This window comes from Nuphar pumila, chromosome 15 (genome assembly GCF_984573655.1).
Source record: "Nuphar pumila chromosome 15, dmNupPumi1.hap1.1, whole genome shotgun sequence".
Classification (NCBI taxonomy): Eukaryota; Viridiplantae; Streptophyta; class Magnoliopsida; order Nymphaeales; family Nymphaeaceae; genus Nuphar; species Nuphar pumila.
The window spans coordinates 22,823,068-22,846,348 of record NC_143263.1 but is presented as its reverse complement, the minus strand read 5'-3'; the positions used below and the strand labels follow the sequence as shown (position 1 = coordinate 22,846,348).

At 37.3% G+C, this 23,281-nt stretch overlaps 1 protein-coding gene across 2 annotated transcripts in view; it reads right to left on the bottom strand.

The window, feature by feature from the left end:
- LOC149814789 (Pseudouridine synthase family protein) overlaps positions 1–23,281 on the bottom strand; it is a 109,073-nt gene that overhangs the window by 78,774 nt on the left and 7,018 nt on the right. For both annotated transcript variants that reach the window (XM_089989528.1, XM_089989529.1), the window contains exon 2: positions 13,520–13,625. In XM_089989528.1, coding sequence (XP_089845654.1) covers positions 13,520–13,625 — 106 coding nt within the window. The remainder of the gene's footprint in view (positions 1–13,519; positions 13,626–23,281) is intronic.

Genomic DNA, 23,281 nt, shown 5'->3' with positions numbered 1-23,281 from the left:
AAAATAGTGAAGGGAACTCCGAGCATGGACGCCAAATTATTGCAGCTCATAGCTTACATAAAGGAGTCGTGCGAATTGTTCAAGGAGCACGAAAGGTTCAAAAAGGAGTTTGTTGAGATGAAACAAAGCCCAACCTAAATGGAGCTACGCAAAGGCAACATTGAATACAAGCTCAATGATGCAATATCCCAATCGAAGGCCATAAAATCTGATGCGGAAGTGGTTGCGCCCAACATGTTCGGTGAAATGCCTAAATCAAGTAGCAGAAGCCTTTTGAAGTGCCAACACATTCCCGTTGCTTCTCCCATCAATTTTGAAGGTCCTACGAGACTGGATTTGGGCAATGACTTGTGGAGGGAAAATCTGAGCACCATTGCTCACCATGTGTTTGGTGAAATGGGCAAATCAGGCCAACAGGGTGGCACTGCATGCCACTCGAGTTTGATTGCATGCAGCGAGTTCGTGGACCATTCCCTGCAGCTGAACCGGAGCCACCATGATGGAGATAAAAGGCAAGACCCTGAATACCTCGATGCGCTTGATGAAATACCTAAAGTCGCACCCAAACTGCTCAATGAAATGTTTGAACCAAGCGATTCGAATGCCTGAGGCAGCTTGAATCCAAGTGCCCACAGCGACGATGGTGAATGATTCCCACAACCACATCAGGATGTCACTCGAGCATTGGCAGAGCAGAACCAATCTTCCCTCTACATTTTCGACGAAACGACCTACACTTCAAGGTTGTGCCAAGGATGATAAACTACAACCAAGAGCTAGTTTGCCCAAGACGATTGTAGCCTCAATTGAGCAAGTATACTTTTCACAAATTAGCCAATTGAGCAATGATAGAAGACAAGAGTTTGTCCTAAGTATACTTTTCACAAATCAAATTGAGCAAGAAGAAACTGAGACTTTAGAAGCCAATTTTGATTCCCTTCCAATTGATTCCAAGCACACAGTTCAAGGTCCTACACCTTCCTCTCATATTCAGGTACATTGTAATTCTCGAATTTGTGTTACCCTTACTCGTTTTGTTTCTTATAAATAGTTTTCTCCTAAGCATCGTGCATTCTTAGCTTTAATTCATTTCTATGTTAAGCTTAACTCTTATGCAGAATTCCTCCTAAAAAAACCTTACGAAGAAGCAGCTTCTGAAAAGGAGTTACAACAAGCAATGGTTGATGAGTTGAAAGCCTTAGAGATGATGCATGTTTGGGATCTTGTAAAACTCCCATATAAAAATAATGTAGTCGATGTAAATGGGTTTACAAGATTAAGACAAAGGCAGATGGATCTATTAAAAGATACAAATCGAGGTTGGTAGCAAAGTGTTACAGTTAGCAGATTAAGATTGAATTTGTTGAAACATTTGCACTTGTAGCTCATATGACCACCATAAGGACCCTGCTTGCGATTGTCGTAGTGAGACAGTGAATTTGTGGCAGTTAGATGTGAAAATTGTCATTTTGAATGGCGATTTGGATGAGGAGGTGTATATGGAGTTGACACAGGGGTATTCAAATTCGCAAGGTAGAATTTGCAGATTGAGGAGGGCTTTATATTGAACTCAAACAGCCACCTTAGGCTTGATTTGAAAAGTTTAGTTCGGTTGTTAGATGTCTTGGTTTTGAGCAGAGCTATTATAATCCAACATTGTTTGTATCATCTTCTCACGAAAAGTGTATATTGCTTCTATATGTTGATGATATGATTATTATGGGTGATGATTTACATAATGTGGATGACACCAAGAAGAAGTAGGCTAGCATCTTTAAAATAAATGACCTAGAAAATCTAAAATCTTTCCTTGGCTTGGAAGTTGCATAATCAAATAGAGGACTTTACTTTGTCTCAACATATGTATGCAAATGATTTTGTTGTAAAGGCCAAACTAATAGATGATTATAAAAATGTTAGTTCTCCTATGGAAGCAAATATAAAACAGGGAGCTTTAGAGGGAATAGAGCTAGAGGACCCAGTTGTGTACAGGTAGCTGGTTGGGAATTTGATATACTTGACCATTCCCAGGCCAAATATCACCTGTTGTTTATGTAGTTAGCTATGTAGTCAAAGGTGCCGACTAGGTGCCTAGTCGGGTTAGGCATTAGGAAAACTAGGAATTTATCAGATTTCTAGTTTTCCCAAAAAAGGGTATCTTTTTCGCCGACTAGGTGCCTATCCTACCCTCACATCGGTGCGAGGGTAGTAACTTATTTTTTTTACAATAACACTGGGGGAGGGGGAGGGTTATAAACCCTTCTTTCTCTCTCTCGCTCTCTCGTGCAGGCCTGACTCATCATCAGCATCCGCCTCCAGGTATGCCTTCACCCCCCCCCCCCTTTCTCTACCTCTTCTTCTCTCCCCCTTCTTCCGCCTCTTCTTCTTCTCTCTTTCTCTCTCCCCCTTCTTCTTCTTCTTTCCCCCTTCCTCTCCCTCTCTCTTTCTCGCGCTTTCACTGCCTCTTCTTCTTCTCTCTCTCTCTTTATCTCTCACTCTCCCTTCCCTAGCCTTTTCTTCTCTCCCCCTTCCTCCGCCTCTTCTTCTTCTCCTCCTCTCTCTGTCTCTCTCCTCTTTCCTCTGCCTCTTCTTTTTCATCTCTCCATATTTTTTGTTGTAATTGTTGTCCTTAGTTTTGTAATTGCTGCAATTGTTGTATCCCTATTTTTTGCTATTGCTGATTTTGTGACTGTTGAATGAACTGTTATTAGCTTATTAGTAATTTAGTATCCATGTAATATGTATATGTTTCTTTGATTTTTTTCTTCTAAATTGTGTAATTTTTATTAACGTTTTTAGCTAGGTGAGTTTGGTATTACTCATTATATATATATATATATATATATATTAGTTATGCGTGTATACGTAAATTATGTAATCGTGTATTTGTTTGATTCTTTTATTGTATATGTATGTATAATTATGTATATATTTGATTAACTTTATTTTAAGAATTCAGATTGTGTTTAAATTACATAGCTTTTGTTGATATTGGCAATTGTTTGCTTGCTTATTCAATTCTACTTAATTTTTGGGCAGGTTTTGTAATATAACAGGTTTACTATGCAGTTATGCTTCACGATAGTGGTATTTTATACTTTATGCATTTGTTGATTAGTTTTATGTTGGATACATCTTTTTTGTTGGTCTTAACAATATTTAGGCAGGTTTTATAATATAACATGTTTATTATGCTTGACTAATGACGATAGCAATATTTTATGCTTTGTGCATTTGTTGTTGATTAATTTTATGTTGGATACATGTTTGTTGGTAGTTTTAGCACTTTATTTTAAGAATTTAGATTATTTTTAAATTATTTGGCATTTGTTGATAGTTCGTATTGCTTATTCAATTGTTTTTAATATTTGGGCAGGTTTTGTAACGTTCGACATGTTTTTTTTATCTTTTGCTTATTGTTGATTGATTTTATGTTGCATACATGTTTGTTACTAATTATAGCAGTTCATTTGCATATTTTTTATATTTTTTATGTTTTTAATTAAGGTACCGACTAGTTCGCCTAGTCCCACCTAGTCTCCGACAAGTCTTTTTAGGGGTCCACCGCCTAGCGCTTTTGACTACATAGGTGGTTAGTCAGTTTATGAGTCCCCCGAGGTCGGTTCATCTTGTTGTGATACTTCGGATCATCATATATGTGAGAGACACTATGCATTATGGGATGTTCTTTTTGTCCTCCTGCATAGATCTTAGAGTCTTTTGGAACGCAGATTTTGGAGGCGCTACCTAGGACCATCTCTCTACTATCGGATTTTGTATTTTTCTTAGGAGCTCCTTAATCTCTTGGAAGAGCAAGCAGCAGCAATGTTGTTAAGTACCTACGTTTTGAGGTGTGAAGCTTATGCCTCACAAGCAAGGTGCAGCTCAGTGCCTCGAAGTGTAGCATAGAGGTTTAATTGAATTTTAAACTAGCACCTCAAGTGTGCTTCTTGGGGGAAGCGTGCTTCAGTTACAAAGTCAAAAGAGCAGTACAACCTGTACATAGTGAGCCACTATTAAGTGAGCACCATGCTGTGAGGTAATGAAAATTTGGTGAATAGAAAAGGTCAAGTGAGTCACTCACATAACATGGCATGCCCTTATTGCACATGGAAGGGTACAAGCTCTCTCTCTCTCTCTCTCTCTCTCTCTCTCTCTCTCTCTCTCTCTCTCTCTCTCTCTGACTTGTAAAAAATGAAATCATGTTAAGTGAAGTTCAAAACCCACCTTTGTTGGTGTTAGTAGCATAACTGGTTTAGGTCAACCTTGACCGGACCAATGCTGGATCCAAATTTTGAATAACTGTCATTGTTTCAGATTTCAATTCAATAAGAATCTAATATAGCTTTAGATCCAGTTAGCGTATGAAACCCTTCAGTATTAGAACCTCAAAAAATGGATTTATGGCACTTCGTGTTTAAGTAAGCTCGCTTATTGTTCCACAAATAGCTTTATTCTCTTTGGTACTTGATAATCATCTCTTTGTTGTTTCTTCATGTGCTTTTCTAATAATAGATTATATATGTATATCAATCAAAGGCATAATTGGGCTGTTGATTTTATTTGTTTCAGTTTGCCTGCTCTCCTTATCTAATTTACATTTAGTTACTTGCCCCAATACTTGTAACGCTTCGGCTCGCTTCAGCGCTTCTAACAACCTTGGCAGCAAAGAGTTGCATGGGCTATGGCTCAAGTTATAACTGAAACTGTTTGGATAAAGTGGCTATTAGGAGAATTAAAAGTTTCTATTTGTGGATGTACCTCCTTGTATTGTGACAATATGAGTGTCATTTACATTGCAAGAATCCAGAGTTTGAAGAAAGGGCTAAGCATATTGAGATAGATTGTCACTTTACAAAGAAAGCGTATGAAGATGGAGTTATCACTTTTGAGCACGAGAACTCTAAGGATCAGATTGCAGACGTGTTCACCAAGAGTCTTGCTCTTTTACATTTTAGTTCATCCCTTTCAAACTTGGAATGATTCCTCTTATATCTCAAGTTTGAGAGGGAGTGTTGAAACTTGTGTATCATATGTATGACCATTTTGGGTGGTATTCCTTTATTATATATGTGTACATCTCATTATTTCTAGGGGTATTCTTGTATATTTTCAGTTAGTGTAAAGTCAACAGTTTCCCATATATTGTTGTAACTCTCTCATTTTAGAAGTAATAAAGTTTTGCTTGGAGTGCCTTCTATCTTTTTCTCTCTTGTGCTTCTTTCTTGCTTGATAGATTTCATCCTACTAGTATAAGCAATTGAATATACGAGTACAAACAAGAAGGTTCGCAGACAACGACTGAGGTCACCTGAGTGGAATTATGGAATCCACAAGGCCAAAATGCTATTGGAAGCATAGAAAAAGGGTATTTGAGGGTGTTGGCAAGGGAAATGCCAACAACTACTCAAATCAACTATCACTGCAAAGAGGTAGTAGTTTGCAAATGCATCCATGACACCCATCCTGACAGTGCCTTTGACTACCATCAAGGTAAGTCTTGCAAGTGTGATGGCTGATGGTCCTCCTCCGAACACCTTTCAAGTGGAAATGCCAAAGGAGTGGCCAAACCATCCCAAACAGATGCACGGGAAATGCCAAATCTATGGATTTCACATAACATGTGGAATAGGCAACTGCATCACCAACACCCAGCTCTCAAATAGAGCTGAAAAAGAAAAGAATACTGAAGAAATTCTACCTAGTTGTTGTTAAATTATGTAATCAAATCATGTAATATATATATTTTATATATATAAGGTAATACATATACATATATTAATATATATGTATATGTATCTACTTATTATATATATAAAATATATACTTCTATTATTTAGCCATAGGGGTAGTTTAGTCTTTTTCCCATTTTTGCGCATATTCATTTCTTGAATATGTATTGTATTTTTTCCTTTTTATTTTTCTCTTTTTTTCTCTTTTTCCTTTTTTTTGTACACTTTGTACTTTGTACCATGGGGGCCCACCACTAGTCGTTGGGCCCCTCCAACGGTCACATTTGTGACCGTTGGAGTGACCGTTGGAGGGGCTCCAACGACTATGTGGGAGCCCCTCCAAGGGTCTCTCCAAGCCCTGTATAAAGGGCCCTCCTCCATTGTATTTTTCAAGGCTTTGGGATTATAGCCCAAGCTTGTGTTAGTTGAACTTATGACTTTTGGGTTCGTATTTGTGCATTTGTTTGTGTTGTGCATTGTGTGCACAAGTGTTTCAAGTGTTCTTGTTGAGAGTTTGTATACGCATTTATTTTCAAGGATATTGTAATATTGTTCGTAGTATCTTGTTGGAGATACTTTCACATGGTATCAAAGCCTCGTTTGAAGAAGGAGGACCGTGTGTTTCTTCTCTTTTGAAGTGCTTCGAAAAAAGTGCCTTCAAGCTATTGAAATTTGGAGTGGATCATCTCTTTCGAGCAATATTTTAGAAGCCGCTTTTGTCAAGAAAGAGTTGAAAAGTCTTTGAGGTACGTATTGTTTTTCATAATCTCTTCTCTCTAATGGGTGAAAAAGACTCATTTCTCCTTTGGGTTCAAACTCAATGGGTCTAACTATCATGTTTGGGCCGGTAACATGGAAGCTCACATCAAAGGAAAAGGGTTTTTGGGCTATATCCAAGGCTCGATTCCCGAACCGGAACCCAAGATAACTTTAATAAAAGGAGAGATAAATATTCTTGAAGGAGGTGAAAGAACCAAGGCCCTTGAAGAATATACGAAAAAACATGAAGAATGGAAAATGAGGAATTTTAAAATTCTCTCTTGGATATTTTCATCCGTTGAAACGAGAATCAATGCAAATATCATAAAGTTCAAGAAGGCTTCTCAAGCATGAGAATATCTTGAGAAGATGTATACCTCTAGGGATTTATTCCATAAATACTATCTCCAAAAGAAGGCGCTAACACTTCAATAAGGAGAAATGTCTATTAGAAAGTAGTTTTTCGAGCTCTCTTGTATTTGGGATGAGCTTGCTATGCTCGAACCCAAATGGAGTGGTGAAGCCATAGAGCTTCGTCACAAACAATTGGAAGAAGATAGATTTTTTAATTTTTTGAATGGGCTTATGCCCGAATTCGAACAAATCTGATTTTCTCTTTTATCCACTTTTTCTTCTCCCCCTCTTGAAGATGTATTAACTAAGTTAAGTGGAGAAGAAACTCGGATAAGTATAAGCAAGAATACCCCAAGTGTATTAGCCACACCTTCAAATAATGAAGATAATGAAGGTGTAAATGTCGTTTCAAGACCGGGAAACAACTTAAAGACATACAAGCCTCCTCATTTCAAAAACCAAAATCCAAGTGGACAAGGAGGAAGGAGGGACTATAGCAAGCTTACTTGCTACTTTTGTAAACATGTGTCCAAAGTTAAAAAAGCTTTTTGCCATGGCCACTACATCTCAAGAAGGCCCATCATCTTCAAATGAAGCCCTCTCTCTTCAACAAATCGTAGATGCTCTTCAACCCCTTCTAAAAGGGGCCACTTCTGGTGCGGCCATGTCAACCTCCTCTCCCCCCGGTAAGACTTCTTGGCTTTTGGATTCGGGTACTTCCTTTCATATGACTCCAAGTTTTAATTTTTTTTTCGAGTATTCAAAAAATCCCCTTTCATCCTTTGTTTCAATCGCGGATGGAACGCCTCTTGAAGTAAAAAGAATGGGTAACTTTGAAAAACAAGCATTCTTTATTTCAAAAATTAGATTTATACCCAAATTAAACTTAAATTTACTTTCTATTTCTCAACCCTCGGCTTATGGGTGTGATAAAAAATTCTCATCTAACAAATGTTGGATACAGGTGTTAGAAAGTGAGTTGGAATACATTGGGTTCAATAATGAACCCATACATATGCACGTGAAGTGCAAATATACCCATTAAAGGGAAACAACACAGGCACATAATGTGCTAACCCATAAAAAGGGAAAAATATGACATAAAGTCATAAGTTGCATATAATTGAAGAAACAATGGACAAGGGGTAAAAACCCCATTACAATGGAGCATAAGCTCCCTCAAGAATTGAGAAATACAAAGGGGAGAGCCCCTATTTATAACAACAAAAAGGAGCCTTGGAGGGGCTCCACTCATAGACGTTGGAGCCCCTCCAACGGTCACAAATGTGACCGTTGGAAGGGGCTCAACGTCTATTTGAGTGGGCCCCCTAAGGTACCTTTTGGTACTTGAGAAAAAGAAATAAAAAATAAAAGAAAAAGAAAAATAAAATAAATTACAATCACATTCATAAAGTGAATGTGCGTAAAACAGAGGAAAAGACTAAAATACCCCTACGGCTAAACAAAAGGAAAATATATATTTTATATATATAAATAGGAGGATACATATACATATATACCATATATGTATATGTATCACCTTTTATATATATAAAATATATCTAATTACAACAATTGATGGGTACATTTTAACAACAGGATCTCCAGTCCGGGAGATTGATTGAGGAAGGCTCTAAGAAGGGTGATCTTTACTATGTCGATTCCCTTCAAGTTCCAAAGAATCATTTTTGTAATGTTGTCCAAAAAGATATTAATGTATGGCACAAAAGACTTGGACATCTAAATATTGTAAAAATTTCTCAGTTGCCTTTTGTCAAAAGTTTATGCAAAAGTGATTTCACTTGTAATGATTGTATACTTGGGAAAATGAAAAAATTGTCTTTCTTTCAAAGATCTATGTTTACAACTAGACCGTTTGAAATTATCCATTCTGGTGCATGGGTCCGGCACCAGTTTTATCAAAAGGTGGATTTGCTTATTACGTTATTTTTGTTGACGATTATACGAGATATTGTTGGATTTATTTTCTTAAACACAAATATGAGGTTTTCTCAACTTTTAAAACCTATCATATGATGATTAAGAATTAGTTTAATGAGAATCTAAAAATTTTTAGAACTGACTCAGGTAGAGAATACCTTTCAAATGATTTCAAAAACTACCTTGAAAATTATGGTATTCTCCGCTAAAGATCTTGTCCCAAAACCCCTCAACAAAATGGGTTAGCCGAAAGAAAGCATAGACATATAATAGAGACAACCCGAACTTTGTTGGTCTCTCAAAACATCCCAAAAGGTTTTTGGGCTGAAGCTGCTCTTGCATCTGTTTATCTGATAAATCGGCTACCCTCTAAAAACTTGAACAATATCTCGCCTTTTGAAAAACTCTATACTAAAGAACCTGACTATAGTCGATTAAGAATATTTGGTTGTAAATACTTTGTTCTTACTGAGAAGAATGATAAGCTCTCACCTAAAGTGATTCCCTGTGCTTTTCTTGGATATTCTGAAACCTATAAGGGGTTTCGTTGTTATGATATCAAGAATGATAAATTATATGTCTCCAGAAATGTGAGTTTTCTAAAAAATGTTAATGGTTTTGAAAAAGATGAATCCTACGAAGATAACATGGATTATTCTTTCCTATTTGAAATGTTAGCTCATGATGATGACAATGAGGATAGTGATAATGACATCAATGAAAATGAAGATAGTTCTCCTCCTCTTCCCTTGGTACCTCAACATAGTAATGAAGAAGATTTAAGAGAATCTATAACATATATCCATAGAGATAGAAGAAATTTCAGGAGTGCTATTGAAAAATACAGTGAACCTAGTAGTTCTAGTTCAACAAATGATGATCTACGGAGAACTGAGAGAAGTAGAAGAGTACCCTCTAGGTTTGTCTCATTTTATTCTTTTTCATCCAGATATAGGGCTTGTCTTAGCGCTATTCACTCTTACTTTGAACCAAGAAATTTTGAGAAAGCTAAAAAATGTATAGAATGGCAAGAAGCTATGAAAAATGAACTCACTGCTCTTAGGAAAGCAGAGACGTGGGAATTTCAAACTCTACCTATTGGAAAGAAAACCATAGGTTGTCGTTGGGTATTTAAGGTTAAGACTAAGAGCGATGGATCTTTGAAGAGATACAAAGCTCGATTAGTTGCTAAAGGGTATAGTCAAGAGTATCGGATTGACTATGAAGAAACTTTTGCGCCCGTTGCTCGAATGGTAATTGTCCGATGTCTCATCTTTGTTGCTTCTATCAACAAATGGAACATCTATCAAATGGATGTTAAGAATGCTTTTCTGAATGATGATTTGAATGAAAAGGTTTACATGGATGTTTTACCTGGAATGGAGACTCCCAAAGGGAAGGTGCTTCGCCTTAGGAAAGCCCTTTATGGCTTAAAACAAGCCCCTAAGGCTTGGTATGATAGGTTTAACTTTGTAATGATAGAAAATGGTTTTTCATCTTGCTTTACTGATATTGCTTTATTTGTTAAGAAATCTAATGCAGGGATTGTTATTTTCCTTCTACATGTGGATAATATGCTTATAACCAGAAGTGATTCTAAAGGGGTTAAAAGCATAAAATCAATTTTAAAGGATAAGTTTGAAATGTCTGACTTGGGTTTTCTAACTTATTTTTTGGGTATTGAAGCAACTTACTCTCATAGAGGTTATTTTTTGTCTCAAACTAAGCTTACGTCTGAGATTATTGACAGGTCAGGTATTACTGATGATAAGGTTTGTGAAACTCCTGCTATAACAGGAGCTAAAATGAAGATTGATGATGGTGTCCTTCTCCCCGATCTTACTCCCTACAGACAGCTTGTAGGATCGTTGATGTATCTGAGTATTACAAGACCAGATATCTCACATGCAGTTCATACGGCAAGCCAGTTTCAGCATGCACCAACCTTCGTTCACATGAGTGCTATCTTATGAGTCGTAAGATACATAAAGGGCACTCTAAATAAGGGAGTTTTCTTGTCCTCTTCCTCTGATTTAAAATTAATTGCATATACTGAATCTGATTGGGGAGGTGACCCAAATAACCGTCACTCCACCACTGGTTTTTGTGTGTTCTTAGGAGATTCGGTGATTTCATGGAGATGTAAGAAGCAACAAAAAGTGTCTCTATCATCAACTAAAATCGAATATCGTGCCATACCGACTACTACTATGGAAATTGTATGGATCCATCAGTTGCTGGAAGATATGAGGATCACAATAGAAGGGCCCACCAAGCTATGTTGTGACAACAAAATTGTGATTTATATTGCTAAGAATCACACTTTCCATGAGCGGACCAAACACATAAAAATGGATTATCATTATATTCGGGAGGCGTATCTCAAAGGAGTCATTAACCTTCCATATGTCACATCAAAATATCAATTGGCGGATCTCTTCACTAAAGTTTTGTGTGCTCCGCGCTTCAACTTCCTTCTTAACAAACTTTCGGTCATTCTGCCCTAAGTTTGAGGGGGTGTTAAATTATGTAATCAAATCATGTAATGTTATATATATTTTATATATATAAGGTAATACATATACATATATTAATATATATGTATATGTATCTACTTATTATATATATAATATATATTTCTATTATTTAGCCATAGGGGTAGTTTAGTCTTTTTTCCATTTTTGCGCATATTCATTTCTTGAATATGTATTGTATTTTTTCCTTTTTATTTTTCTCTTTTTTTCTCTTTTTCCTTTTTTTTTTACACTTTGTACCTTGTACCTTGGAGGGCCCACCACTAGTCGTTGGGCCCCTCCAACAGTCACATTTGTGATCGTTGGAGGGGCTCCAACGACTATGTGGGAGCCCTTCCAAGGGTCTCTCCAAGCCCTATATAAAGGGCCCTCCTCCATTGTATTTTTCAAGGCTTTGGGATTATAGCCCAAGCTTGTGTTAGTGGAACTTATGACTTTTGGGTTCGTATTTGTGCATTTGTGAGTTTGTGTTGTTCATTGTGTGCACAAGTGTTTCAAGTGTTCTTGTTGGGCGTTTGTATACGCATTTATTTCCAAGGATATTGTAATATTGTTCGTAGTATCTTGTTGGAGATACTTTCACAGTTGTTTCGTCATGAGCATTTTTTCTTTCATCTAGACCATGGCCATTAGCACCTTTTCTCTACCGAACCTCATCCCATGAGTAGTCTCAAATCCGCTACAATTTCACTTTCCCCATCTAGGCCTACATTTAGTCAATTTTAGAGTTTATGATATTATGTTTAGCCCTAACACTCTTGTATAGGGTGGACATTTGGCTGGGCTCAAGCTGCGTTTTGCAGCATGGGACCAATTAAACTCTGGCCAGGCCCAAGCCGATAACATATATGGACCTAAAATAGGTCAGGTCCGATTGTCAATTACATAGGGCCCGACAGGCCCGACCCAAGCCTAATTATGACCAGGTCGAGCCAACCACAAGCCTGCCAGGACCTTATTCGGCCCCAATCACGCGGGTCGTGCCAGCCTGATGTCCAACCCAACTCTTGGAGACTAAATGTTTCCTATTTATTTTGAGATTTCGGCTACAATATATACCACCATAAGACCTATTTCCCCCATTTTTCTCTTTTTCTTCTTGTCTTGCAAGTCAATTGGAATCAATACAACTTCAAAGGATAACAATCCTTTTTCATCCTTCTAATGTTTTCATCTTTTTGACTTTTTCTGTCCTAGCAAGTACTTCACTCATTTTTATCCTCATTTGCTTGAGTGAGGCCTTTGTTTTACTTACTAAAGCATTGCCCTCGAGGACCTGATCTCTTCTATCCCCATTTCTTTTTTTAACCCTCCCTTGTCCTCTCTTCTTTCATTCTAACATGTTGCTTCGGCTTCGATGCATATGTATTTTGTTGTGCTTATCTTGTTAAATGTAAGGACAGGCTGAAAGCCTGAAACATAATGTGTTCCATTAGTTTTATTTGTATCTCACTTACTAAAGGGAATTGAGGTAAAGTTGTTTCTTGCCAATTCATGATCAAATATTTTCTTTCTTTCGCTTTATCAATTTGCCAAACCCTTTTTCTACTAAAGATTCACAATGTGTTACGGGAGTTACGCATATGATGTATTTCCTTCTTTTGCAGCAATCTAACAAGGACCAATTTTAATCTCCAAGCTCGTTCCAAAAATTCTCATGTAATAGAGCCACTTCTAAGCATTTTATATATGGTCTTTGACTATTAACTCCATCTATCATCATTTTTTTACCTTCATTTCGGCAACTCCGTACCTGAAGAGAACTGATAATCCATGCTCACCAGAATGACAAAATCAACAGTTGGACTTGAATGGAGACCCTATGGTATCATAGAAACTAAAAGAACAAGTCTGGACAATGAAATTAATTTCATTAGATTGCTCTGTAAATTTCCTTCGAATAAAAATTGCTATGTAAAAGAGACCCAAAATATAAAAATAACTGTTGATTTCAATTATAAAGGAACAAAAATGTACAGATGAAATTACTAGAAAAAGTGCCCATAAACGAGGGACTAAAAATGTATGCATGTACACATATACACACAACAACAGAATATATGCTAAAGAAAATGCTGATAAACTTGTTTAGCAAAGAAACATACTTGCACAAAGATATCCGCAAAATACTTTAATGAAGAAAAAGAACTGAACAACTAAGACCACTAAAATTTTGTAGCCAGAGCAACAGAAACCCACCTTCACGCCCAATATACTTGATAAGGACAATTGTCCATCCACTAACTGTGAATAGAATTTCACAACTTGATTCCAAGGTCTCCCATACATGAAGCAGTAAGCTTCCCTATCACAACAAAAGATCAGCAGCTGAAGGAAACATTAAGTCCATAGCACAAATACACACTAGTTATAGAGAGAATCAATGCAATGGTTACACAAGTATCCCCTAAATTCTCATCAAGATCATGCAAAGTGCATACTTAATCAGATCTTTTGGAACAAAAAACATCAATCTGTTTGTTTGTATTACTTCTTGACAATTTGAAACTTGTATAGATTTTTTTTATGATTGTTTCTTCAGTAACAAGACCCTGTACAAGCTTGCTGTAGTATCTTTGATCTAGTGATTTGACATTGATATTGTATATAAAAAGTAGAACATGAACTGGTACAAAATCCTGTGTCATCCTAGAATTTCTAGTTGCTAATTTGAGGGCAGCTTCGTCAAGTTTCAAAAATGTGCATACTGAATACTAACAGACTAGTTAGAAATTTGTACAAACGACAGATTATTATGTCACGATTGCAGTACAAGGGACAGAGGTATGGAAGACTGATCATGATAGACCAAGAACCAACATCAATGTATTGCAAAAGAACGATAGCTGAGGCTGGGAAGGTTGTAAAGCTGTGTGGTTTTTGGCATGTAAAGTCCAAGGTCATAGTGAAATCAGCCTAGCTCTTCAAGATTGGAATAATACTTCTCCTTTCTAGATGAAAAGCTTGATGCCCAAACCAGATAATATTATTTCTTGTTAATCAAAATAAGAACAGCTCAAATTCAATTAGGAAGAGAGCAAAAGATTAAAATAATATGGATATGTTATAAGGAAGAAGTTTCTCAATAGACACTGTCACAATCATAGTCACCAATGTCACTGATATTATGAAAATGTCATGATACTAATGGTTTTTTTTTTACAACAGTTGGAAAAAACATGAAAATATTGTGATATTTCAAAATATAGCCATGACATACATGTCACGATATTATCACACCATTTTTAAAAACGTTTTCTTATCTTACATGTGCTCAGATAGCCATGAGTTTTCTTTTTCATCGTTTTTTTTTGTCGTTTTTTATATAAAACTAACCTTATAGATGTGATCTTCATGTTTTGGTTAGTGGGAATCGACTTTTGAATCGTCCAATTATTCTTTACATTTTCTTCAACTTGTAAAACTTCTGAGATTTTCCCCAGAATTTCCTGAGAAAAAACACTTAAAAAAACACAGGAAAAACCTTGCCAAGAAATGCCAGGAACAATTATGGTGACTACGGTTAGTATATAGAACAAGATCGTACTAGATAGGAACATGATAATGATAATGAGAGCTCTAGCAGTTATATAGGTCGAAATGGATTAAAAGATTTCAAGAAGCCACAACTTATGTCAACTTAAATTGGAGACAGCATGCACTTAAAGCCCATAAAGGAAATGGAGTTAATAGAAGAACATAATGCAGAAGCTGGCACAAGAATCACAGCACATATCGATGCACATCTTTCATTTGTCAGAAGGGTATAAGGCTAAGCTCAGTCCTGTCTAGCAAGAGATTGATGCTTTACTTCTTTGGAAAGAGGAAGGTAAGAGAATAATGCAGTCCTCCTATTAATATCATGAATCACAACACAGTCATCCTACTTGCATCATAAATTACAACGGCATCACAGTCATCATGACCACTAAATTCCTATCCAATTGGTCAATGTATGGCCCCTCAAGTATGTGAAATTAGATGGACGTGAGAAGGAGAATATAAAGATGAATGTATTCTCATGTCTTTTGTGGGTTTTCACCATGGACAAAGCAAGGTGTAATCAAAGAGAAAATGGTGGAAACTCAAGCCATCAAGGAAGGAATTCAACATGCCACCCTACAAGAAATTATAACTAAAGACTTGAACATAATGCAAGTGCTACCTATGGCAGCCAAGGAGATTGAAAGAAGAGAAGCCAAGATTAGAAATAAAGGAACAAACATGATATGGATCGGGTTGACCCTGATCTAGAAACCCAGTAAGCTAAGCAGTTGGGCCTGGCCACCTAGGGGGCGGCGTCTTCCCCTATTTTTGGCCATACTTGACGGGCGTGAAGCCCTCTTGAATGTGGGGTTAAGAGGGTGCTAAGAATGGAAAAGGAGAGGATATGAGACTTGGCTACTTTTTGAGGTTAGGATTCCAGAAATAGCCTAATCAACTTGGAGTCCAAGGAGGCTTAATCAAAATTAAGAGAATTTTAATATTTTATGGAATTTGTGTATGAGTTTAATGAGGGCCTATGATCATGCATAATTTTTATGCATATTTTATATATTTCATATGCATGATTATAGGTGAAACAAAACTGCATACCCATGTTTAATCGAGTTTTGGCATGACACTTCTTATTTTCCAAAAAGAGAAAAAAAATGTTTAAAGTGAACCCATTTGAGTGTTTTTGCAAAATTAATTTTTTTAGTCTTTTTGAAAATAGTTTTAAAAATAGAGTTTTTTTGAATTTATGAAAAATTTAGGGAGTTTTTAGAAATTTGTTTTTACTCAACCCTAAATATAATCTATAAATAGTATAGATTAAGAGAGGGGAGTGTCTTCCACATTGGGATTCTCTCTCTCTCTCTCTCTCTCTCTCTCTCTCTCTCTCTCTCTCTCTCTCTCTCTCTCTCATAGTCGGTTCCCTTCTTCTTCTTCTTTCTTTTCTTCTTCTTCTTCCGTTCTATCCCTTCTCTCGCCAGCTACTCCTTTTCCTCGTCATCAGAGGATGGTGCTATACGTGTGATCTCATCGGAGGACCGCTCTCTTCTCAACCCCTCCGTCGGAAGCGGCTGCCAGGTACGCTTCTTCTCCCCCCGTTTCTTTAGTTGTTTTGCAATTTGTTAGATTTAGATTATTTCATCAAGTGCATCCAATTGTATCTCAGCATACATGTTTTATTTTCTACAGTTTCAAGCATCTAAGATAGTTTGACTATAGTTCTGTTTTCTGAATTTAGATTAGAATTAGAGTAGCTCATTGCAATACATAGTGGGTTTATAATTCTTCCTTTTAGTTTCAGCTGTTCTTTTAATTTTTTTTTTAGAACGCAATGGCTGCAGATCTGCATAGAATCTATATCAGAACTATCATTTTTTGACAGATCTGATCAGAATCCAGGTAGATCAGCGTAATCAGCATATTCACGCAGAACTACCCTGACCAGTAGTGCCGAAAGTCTTAAAAGTGATTCACCCCGGTCTGTGCCTGTTAGGATTGGTCCATCACACAGATTGTGCAGATCAGCGTGATCTGCATGTGTTAATCTGCTCGTGTGACAGCATTTGCACGACAAACTTGTGCTATTTTCATTCGGTCAGCATGGCTGCGTGCCATATTATTTTTTTTACCTGCCTATCATCAGCCGGCTCGGTTACTCAACCTCGATCTGGTTCGATCAGCCTGAGTAACCAGGCTGGGCTTGATCAGTCTTTACAAACGGACCTGCGTGATCCAGCAATCATGCAGGTCTGTATGCTAAATCGGCTGCAGCAGTAACAGGTGGCTGGAAGCGATATTTTTCTTTTAAGACATGTTGGAGGCATGCTGCCTTGATCCCAGTTGAGTATCCGGCCTGCGTCTTTTGACATGAGCTGCGTCATCTAGTTAGGCTGTTTTTATTTTTGTTAGTTTTCGTTAGTTTAGCATTTCATTGCATCTTAGTTTAGATTCCTTTATTTGTCTTTACGTAGTAAATTAATTAGATATTGGTGATAGTTTTAGCTGATTTATTTATTCTTTTTATTCTTGAAGACTAACTTTCGCTCTTTTAGAAATTCATCTATATTGCCAGCAACCACACATTCCATGAGAGGACTAAACATATTGAAATGGACTGTCATTATGTACGTGATGAATATCTTTGTGGGACAGTTACACTGCCATACGTCACTTCAGAATATCAACTTGCAGATTTCTTTACCAAAGCCCTGCCTGCTCCTCGCTTCTTGTTCCTTCTTGGCAAACTTTCGGTTATCTCCCCGTAAAGTTTGAGGGAGGGTGTTAAGACATATGTAATAATACATCTATATATATAAATATAGATGTATTCACCATAATACCCGATAGGGGTATTATGGTCTTTTCACAAGTACCCAATAGGGGTACTTGTTTTATTTCTTTCTTTTTTCTGTTTTTTAATTTTTGTTTTTCATTTTCTAAAATTGCTTTTTGGGATACCAAAAGGGGCCCCACAATTGTGACCGTTGGGGCCCCCAACGGTCACAATTGTGACCGTTGGGGGCTCCCAACGACTCTATTGGGAGCCCCTTTGGTCTCCTTTTCTTATAAATAGGGGGAACCCCCCTTTATGTTGTATTGCTCTTGAGAGCTCCCCTTCAATAAAAGAGATATTATTTTTCATGTGTGTAGCCTTTTTATAAGGCCCTTCGTATATCCCTTAGTGGATTTTCTCTCTTATGCTTGTTGCATTTGTCCGTGTTGGACATAGTGAATGTTTTAGCATTCTTGGATTCTTCCGCATATTTCATTACATGCTATCAGAGCCATACGATCTTCTAAGGTAAAATTGTGTCTCTCTCTACTTCCTTCTTTTTTTTCACATCTACATTTTGTAGCAATGGAAGTCAAGATCGATCTATCATTCAAGCTCAATGGAAAAAATTACATGATGTGGGCATCCGCAATGGAGAATAATCTCAAATGCAAGAAGCTTTGGGGTTATGTAATGGGAACCGTTCCGGAACCCCAACTTAAGCTCACAAAGATGGAAGAAGATCAAGAGAAAGCACTTGAAGGTGATGCTCGTCTCAAGGCCATAGAAGTTTATCATCACCAAATGGAAGATTGGGAGAGCAACCATGCAAAAATCCTAGCATGGTTTATGAATAATGTCAAACTTAAGGTATGTGCAAATATTGCAAAATTCCGCTGGGCAAATGAAGCTTGGTTTTTTATGAAGGGTATGTTTACCCAAAAGGATCTTGCAAGAACGTATTTCTTGCAAGAAAAAGTGAGAACCACAAAACAAGGTGACATGAGCATACAAGACTATTATAGTGCTCTAAATCCTTTGTTGGATGAATTGGCGCTTTTAGAGCCTAAATGGGTGGCTATGGAGGATGTGGTATTAAGACAAAAACAAATGGAACAAGATAGATTGTTTCAATTTTTATTTGGGCTTCGTCCCGAATTTGAACAAGTTAGATCCTCACTTCTCCATAGATCTACGTTTCCTCCTTTAAAAGAGGCTATTGCCGAGATTACTCAAGAAGAGACTAGGCATAGCATGGGTAAAAGCATAGATGAAGTTCTTGCCGTATCTAAACCCAGCAATCATGTTAAAACCTACAAACCACCTCATTTTGGTAAACAAGGGAGCGGTGGAAGAAAAATGATTATATGTCATCATTGTTATGAGCCGGGACATATTAAACCCGTTTGCCCAAAGCTAAATGGGGCATTCAAGCTAAAGGTGTCTTCCGTTGAAGAATCATCCACCAAAGAAGATGAAGGCAAGAACGGGGATCTCAAAGATACTCTTGGTCAAATCTCCTTGGCTCTCCAACAAATTCTAAAAGCTACTTCTTCCACCTCCGGTGCCGCCATTGCCTCATCATCACCTCCCGGTACGTACTCTTGGATTTTAGATTCCGGAGCCTCTTTTCACATGACTCCTCATGAAAATGCATTAACCAACATGCACACCAATTCAAAAATGTCTTGTGTCTCTACGGCCGATGGAACTTTTCTCAAAATAAATGGTATTGGAACTCTTGATTCTCAAAATGTTCAAAATTTTCTTGTTCCAAAAGTTAGAATAGTTCCTAAACTAAATCTTAATCTCTTTTCTGTTTCTCAAATTGTCGACCATGGATGTGAAATAGCTTTCTCATCCCAAGGGTGATTTATGCAGGATCTCCGGTCCGAGAAGCGGATTGGGCAAGGCCATAGGAAGGGAGATCTTTATTTTATGGATAACTTAATGCTTCCAAATACCTCATTTTGTACTTATGTCTAAGACAAAAATATTGAAATTTGACATAAAAGGCTTGGACATCCAAGTTACTCTAAAATGTATCTTTTTCCTTTTGGAAACAAGTTTTGTAAAGAAAAAGATATCAATTGCAAAGATTGCATTTTTGAAAAAATGAAGTCTATTCTTTTTCCTAGTAGAACCTTTGTGACAACAAGACCTTTTGAATTGGTGCATTCCGATGTATGGGGACCATCTCCGGTTCTATCCAAAGGTGGTTATTCATATTATGTTACCTTTATTGATGATTATACTAGATATGTATGGATTTATTTTCTTAACCAAAAATCGGAAGTTTTTAACTTCTTCAAAGAATTCCATGCAAAAGTTCAAAATCAATTTCAAAGTCAAATATCCATTCTTAGATCCGATTCGGGTGGAGAATACTTATCAAATGAGTTTTAATCATATTTGAAACAACATGGCATTTGTCATCAAAAATCTTGTCCAAGAACTCCTCAACAAAACGGTCTAGCGGAAAGAAAACATAGACATATTTTAGAAACCACTAGATCCTTGCTCATTTCTAAAAATATTCCTAAAAATTTTTGGGCCGAAGTCGTGTTAACCTCCACCAACTTAATCAATAGAATGCCATCTTCAAAATTGAACAATATCTCTCCTTATGAAAAACTTTTTAATATGACACCCGACTACAATCGTCTTCGTATTTTTTGGTGTAAATGTTTTGTTCTTTTACATAAAAGAGATAAATTGTCACCAAAAGCCATAGAATGCGTATTTTTAGGATATGGTGAAAATCAAAAGGGCTATAGATGCTTTGACTTTAAAAACAATAAGTTATTTGTCTCCAAAGATGTGACCTTTTTAGAAGATGAAAATGGATTTGAAATCTTGGAAAAACCAAATGAAATTGATTATATGTTTATAAATGATCTTTTAGAAGCCTCCAATGATGACTCTTTGAGTCATCCAGAATTTTTAGAAAATACTCATGATTCTCATGATAATGATGTACCACCCACTAATGGTGACAATCTCCAAGTATACACTCGGCGTGAGGAAGCACAACCTATTAGTGCTTTAGAAAAATTCTTGCGGCTTAATGAACCCCTAGAAGAAACCCCCCTTAGGCGATCTTCTAGAGAATCGATTCCACCTAATAGGTTTGTCTCATATGAAACTCTATCACCTAACTATAGAGCTTGTCTAATAGCCTTGCATTCTTACTATGAACCTTCTCATTATAATCAAGCAAAAAATATTCCTCATTGGGTTGAGGCTATGAAAGTTGAACTAGATGCTTTAAATAAGGCTAAAACTTGGGAAATAGTTCAACTTCCTTCAAATAAAAAAGCTATAGGATGTCGGTGGGTCTACAAAGTCAAAACAAAAAGTGATGGGTCCCTAGAACGTTATAAAGCTAGATTAGTTGCTAAGGGATATTCACAAGAATATGGCATCGATTATGACGAGACTTTTGCCCCCGTGGCTCGCATGACAAGCGTTAGAACTCTAATTGCTGTAGCATCATCTAAGAAATGGCCTATATTTCAATTAGATGTTAAAAATGCCTTTCTTAATGGTCAGTTGAATGAAGAAGTATACATGGACCCTCCGTCGGGAATTAGTGTTAACCAAGGTCAAACTCTTCGATTAATAAAAGCTTTATATGGTCTTAAACAAGCCCCTAAGGCTTGGTATGATAGATTTAGCGCTATCATGTTACAATTGGGATTTCGTTCATGTTATACTGACACTGCTCTTTTTGTTAAATGTGCAGGTAATAGTATCATCATCCTTCTGCTTTATGTTGATGATATGATCATTACTGGCAATGATGAAAATGGTATTCTTAATGTTAAAACCATGTTAAAACATAATTTTGATATGTCTGATCTGGGTTTTCTCAGGTACTTTCTTGGTATAGAAGTAGCATACTCTCCTCGAGGGTATATATTGTCACAGATGAAGCTTGCTGCAGACATATGTTCCAAATCTGGGATTTCAGATGACAAAAAGGTGGAGACACCCGAGGTTATCAATGTTAAACTACGACTGGAGGATGGAGTTCTGTTGGATGATCCTACGCCTTACAGACAACTCATCGGCTCCCTCACCTATCTGACTATCACCAGGCCTGATATTGCTCATGATGTGCACTCTGCAAGTCAATTTCAGCATGCTCCTACATCTGTGCATATGAGTGTTGTGCTTCGAATCATTCGATACATCAAAAATACTTTGACTAAAGGGCTATTCCTATCCTCACTCTCTTCCTTAGATTTACTGGCTTATACTGATGCTGACTGGAGAGGAAACCCAAATGATCGAATCTCAACTACTGGCTTTTGTGTTTTCTTAGGAGATTCGCTAATTGCTTGGAGATGTAAGAAACAGCAGAAAGTCTCTTTGTCGTCTACTGAAGCAGAATACAGGGCTATGGCAACTACTACAATGGAGCTTGTGTGGCTTCGAAGTCTTCTTCAAGATATGGGAGTTGAAATTATTGGTGCTTCGAAGCTTTGTTGCGACAACAAAAGTGCCATCTATATTGCCAGCAACCACACATTCCATGAGAGGACTAAACATATTGAAATGGACTGTCATTATGTACGTGATGAATATCTTCGTGGGACAGTTACACTGCCATACATCACTTCAGAATATCAACTTGCAGATTTCTTTACCAAAGCCCTGCCTGCTCCTCGCTTCTTGTTCCTTCTTGGCCAACTTTCGGTTATCTCCCCGTAAAGTTTGAGGGAGCGTGTTAAGACATATGTAATAATACATCTATATATATAAATATAGATGTATTCACCATAATACCCGATAGGGGTATTATGGTCTTTTCACAAGTACCCAATAGGGGTACTTGTTTTATTTCTTTCTTTTTTCTGTTTTTTAATTTTTGTTTTTCATTTTCTAAAATTGCTTTTTGGGATACCAAAAGGGGCCCCACAATTGTGACCGTTGGGGGCTCCCAACGACTCTATTGGGAGCCCCTTTGGTCTCCTTTTCTTATAAATAGGGGGAACCCCCCTTTATGTTGTATTGCTCTTGAGAGCTCCCCTTCAATAAAAGAGATATTATTTTTCATGTGTGTAGCCTTTTTATAAGGCCCTTCGTATATCCCTTAGTGGATTTCCTCTCTTATGCTTGTTGCATTTGTCCGTGTTGGACATAGTGAATGCTTTAGCATTCTTGGATTCTTCCGCATATTTCATTACAGGTTCGCCCTTCTCTTCTTTTATCCCTAGTTAATTGACCTCCATGTGAAGAGTGGATTGAGTCTCCGGGTGTTGCCCAAGGTCCAGCCTAACTTCTGCGTTGCCAAGTTCATGGAACTGGAGAGATCAGACCATCCCAAGTCTTCCTTGGTGTAACAAACCTTATCCAGCGAGTTTAGCCTTGTAGGAAAGCCTTTCACGTGGTTCCTGAAGTCGATGTAGGTCTGAGTCCCTTTCCCTACACCCAAACTTAGTTGAATAACCCAGTTCAGCCTACCTAAACCATGCAGTCCCTGTAAAACCCATCAAACTTTGAAAAAAACTCTAGCCCAAACTGTAAGGAGTCTTGTCCTAATTTTTGGACCTAAGGTACATCATAGTGTCCTTAGTCAACAACAACAATAACTACGCCTTCATCCCAAAACAATTGGGGTCGGCGATATGAACCAACAAAGAAAATCATTCTGGGTCTTCCACATGAATCCTTCTCCTCCAATCATT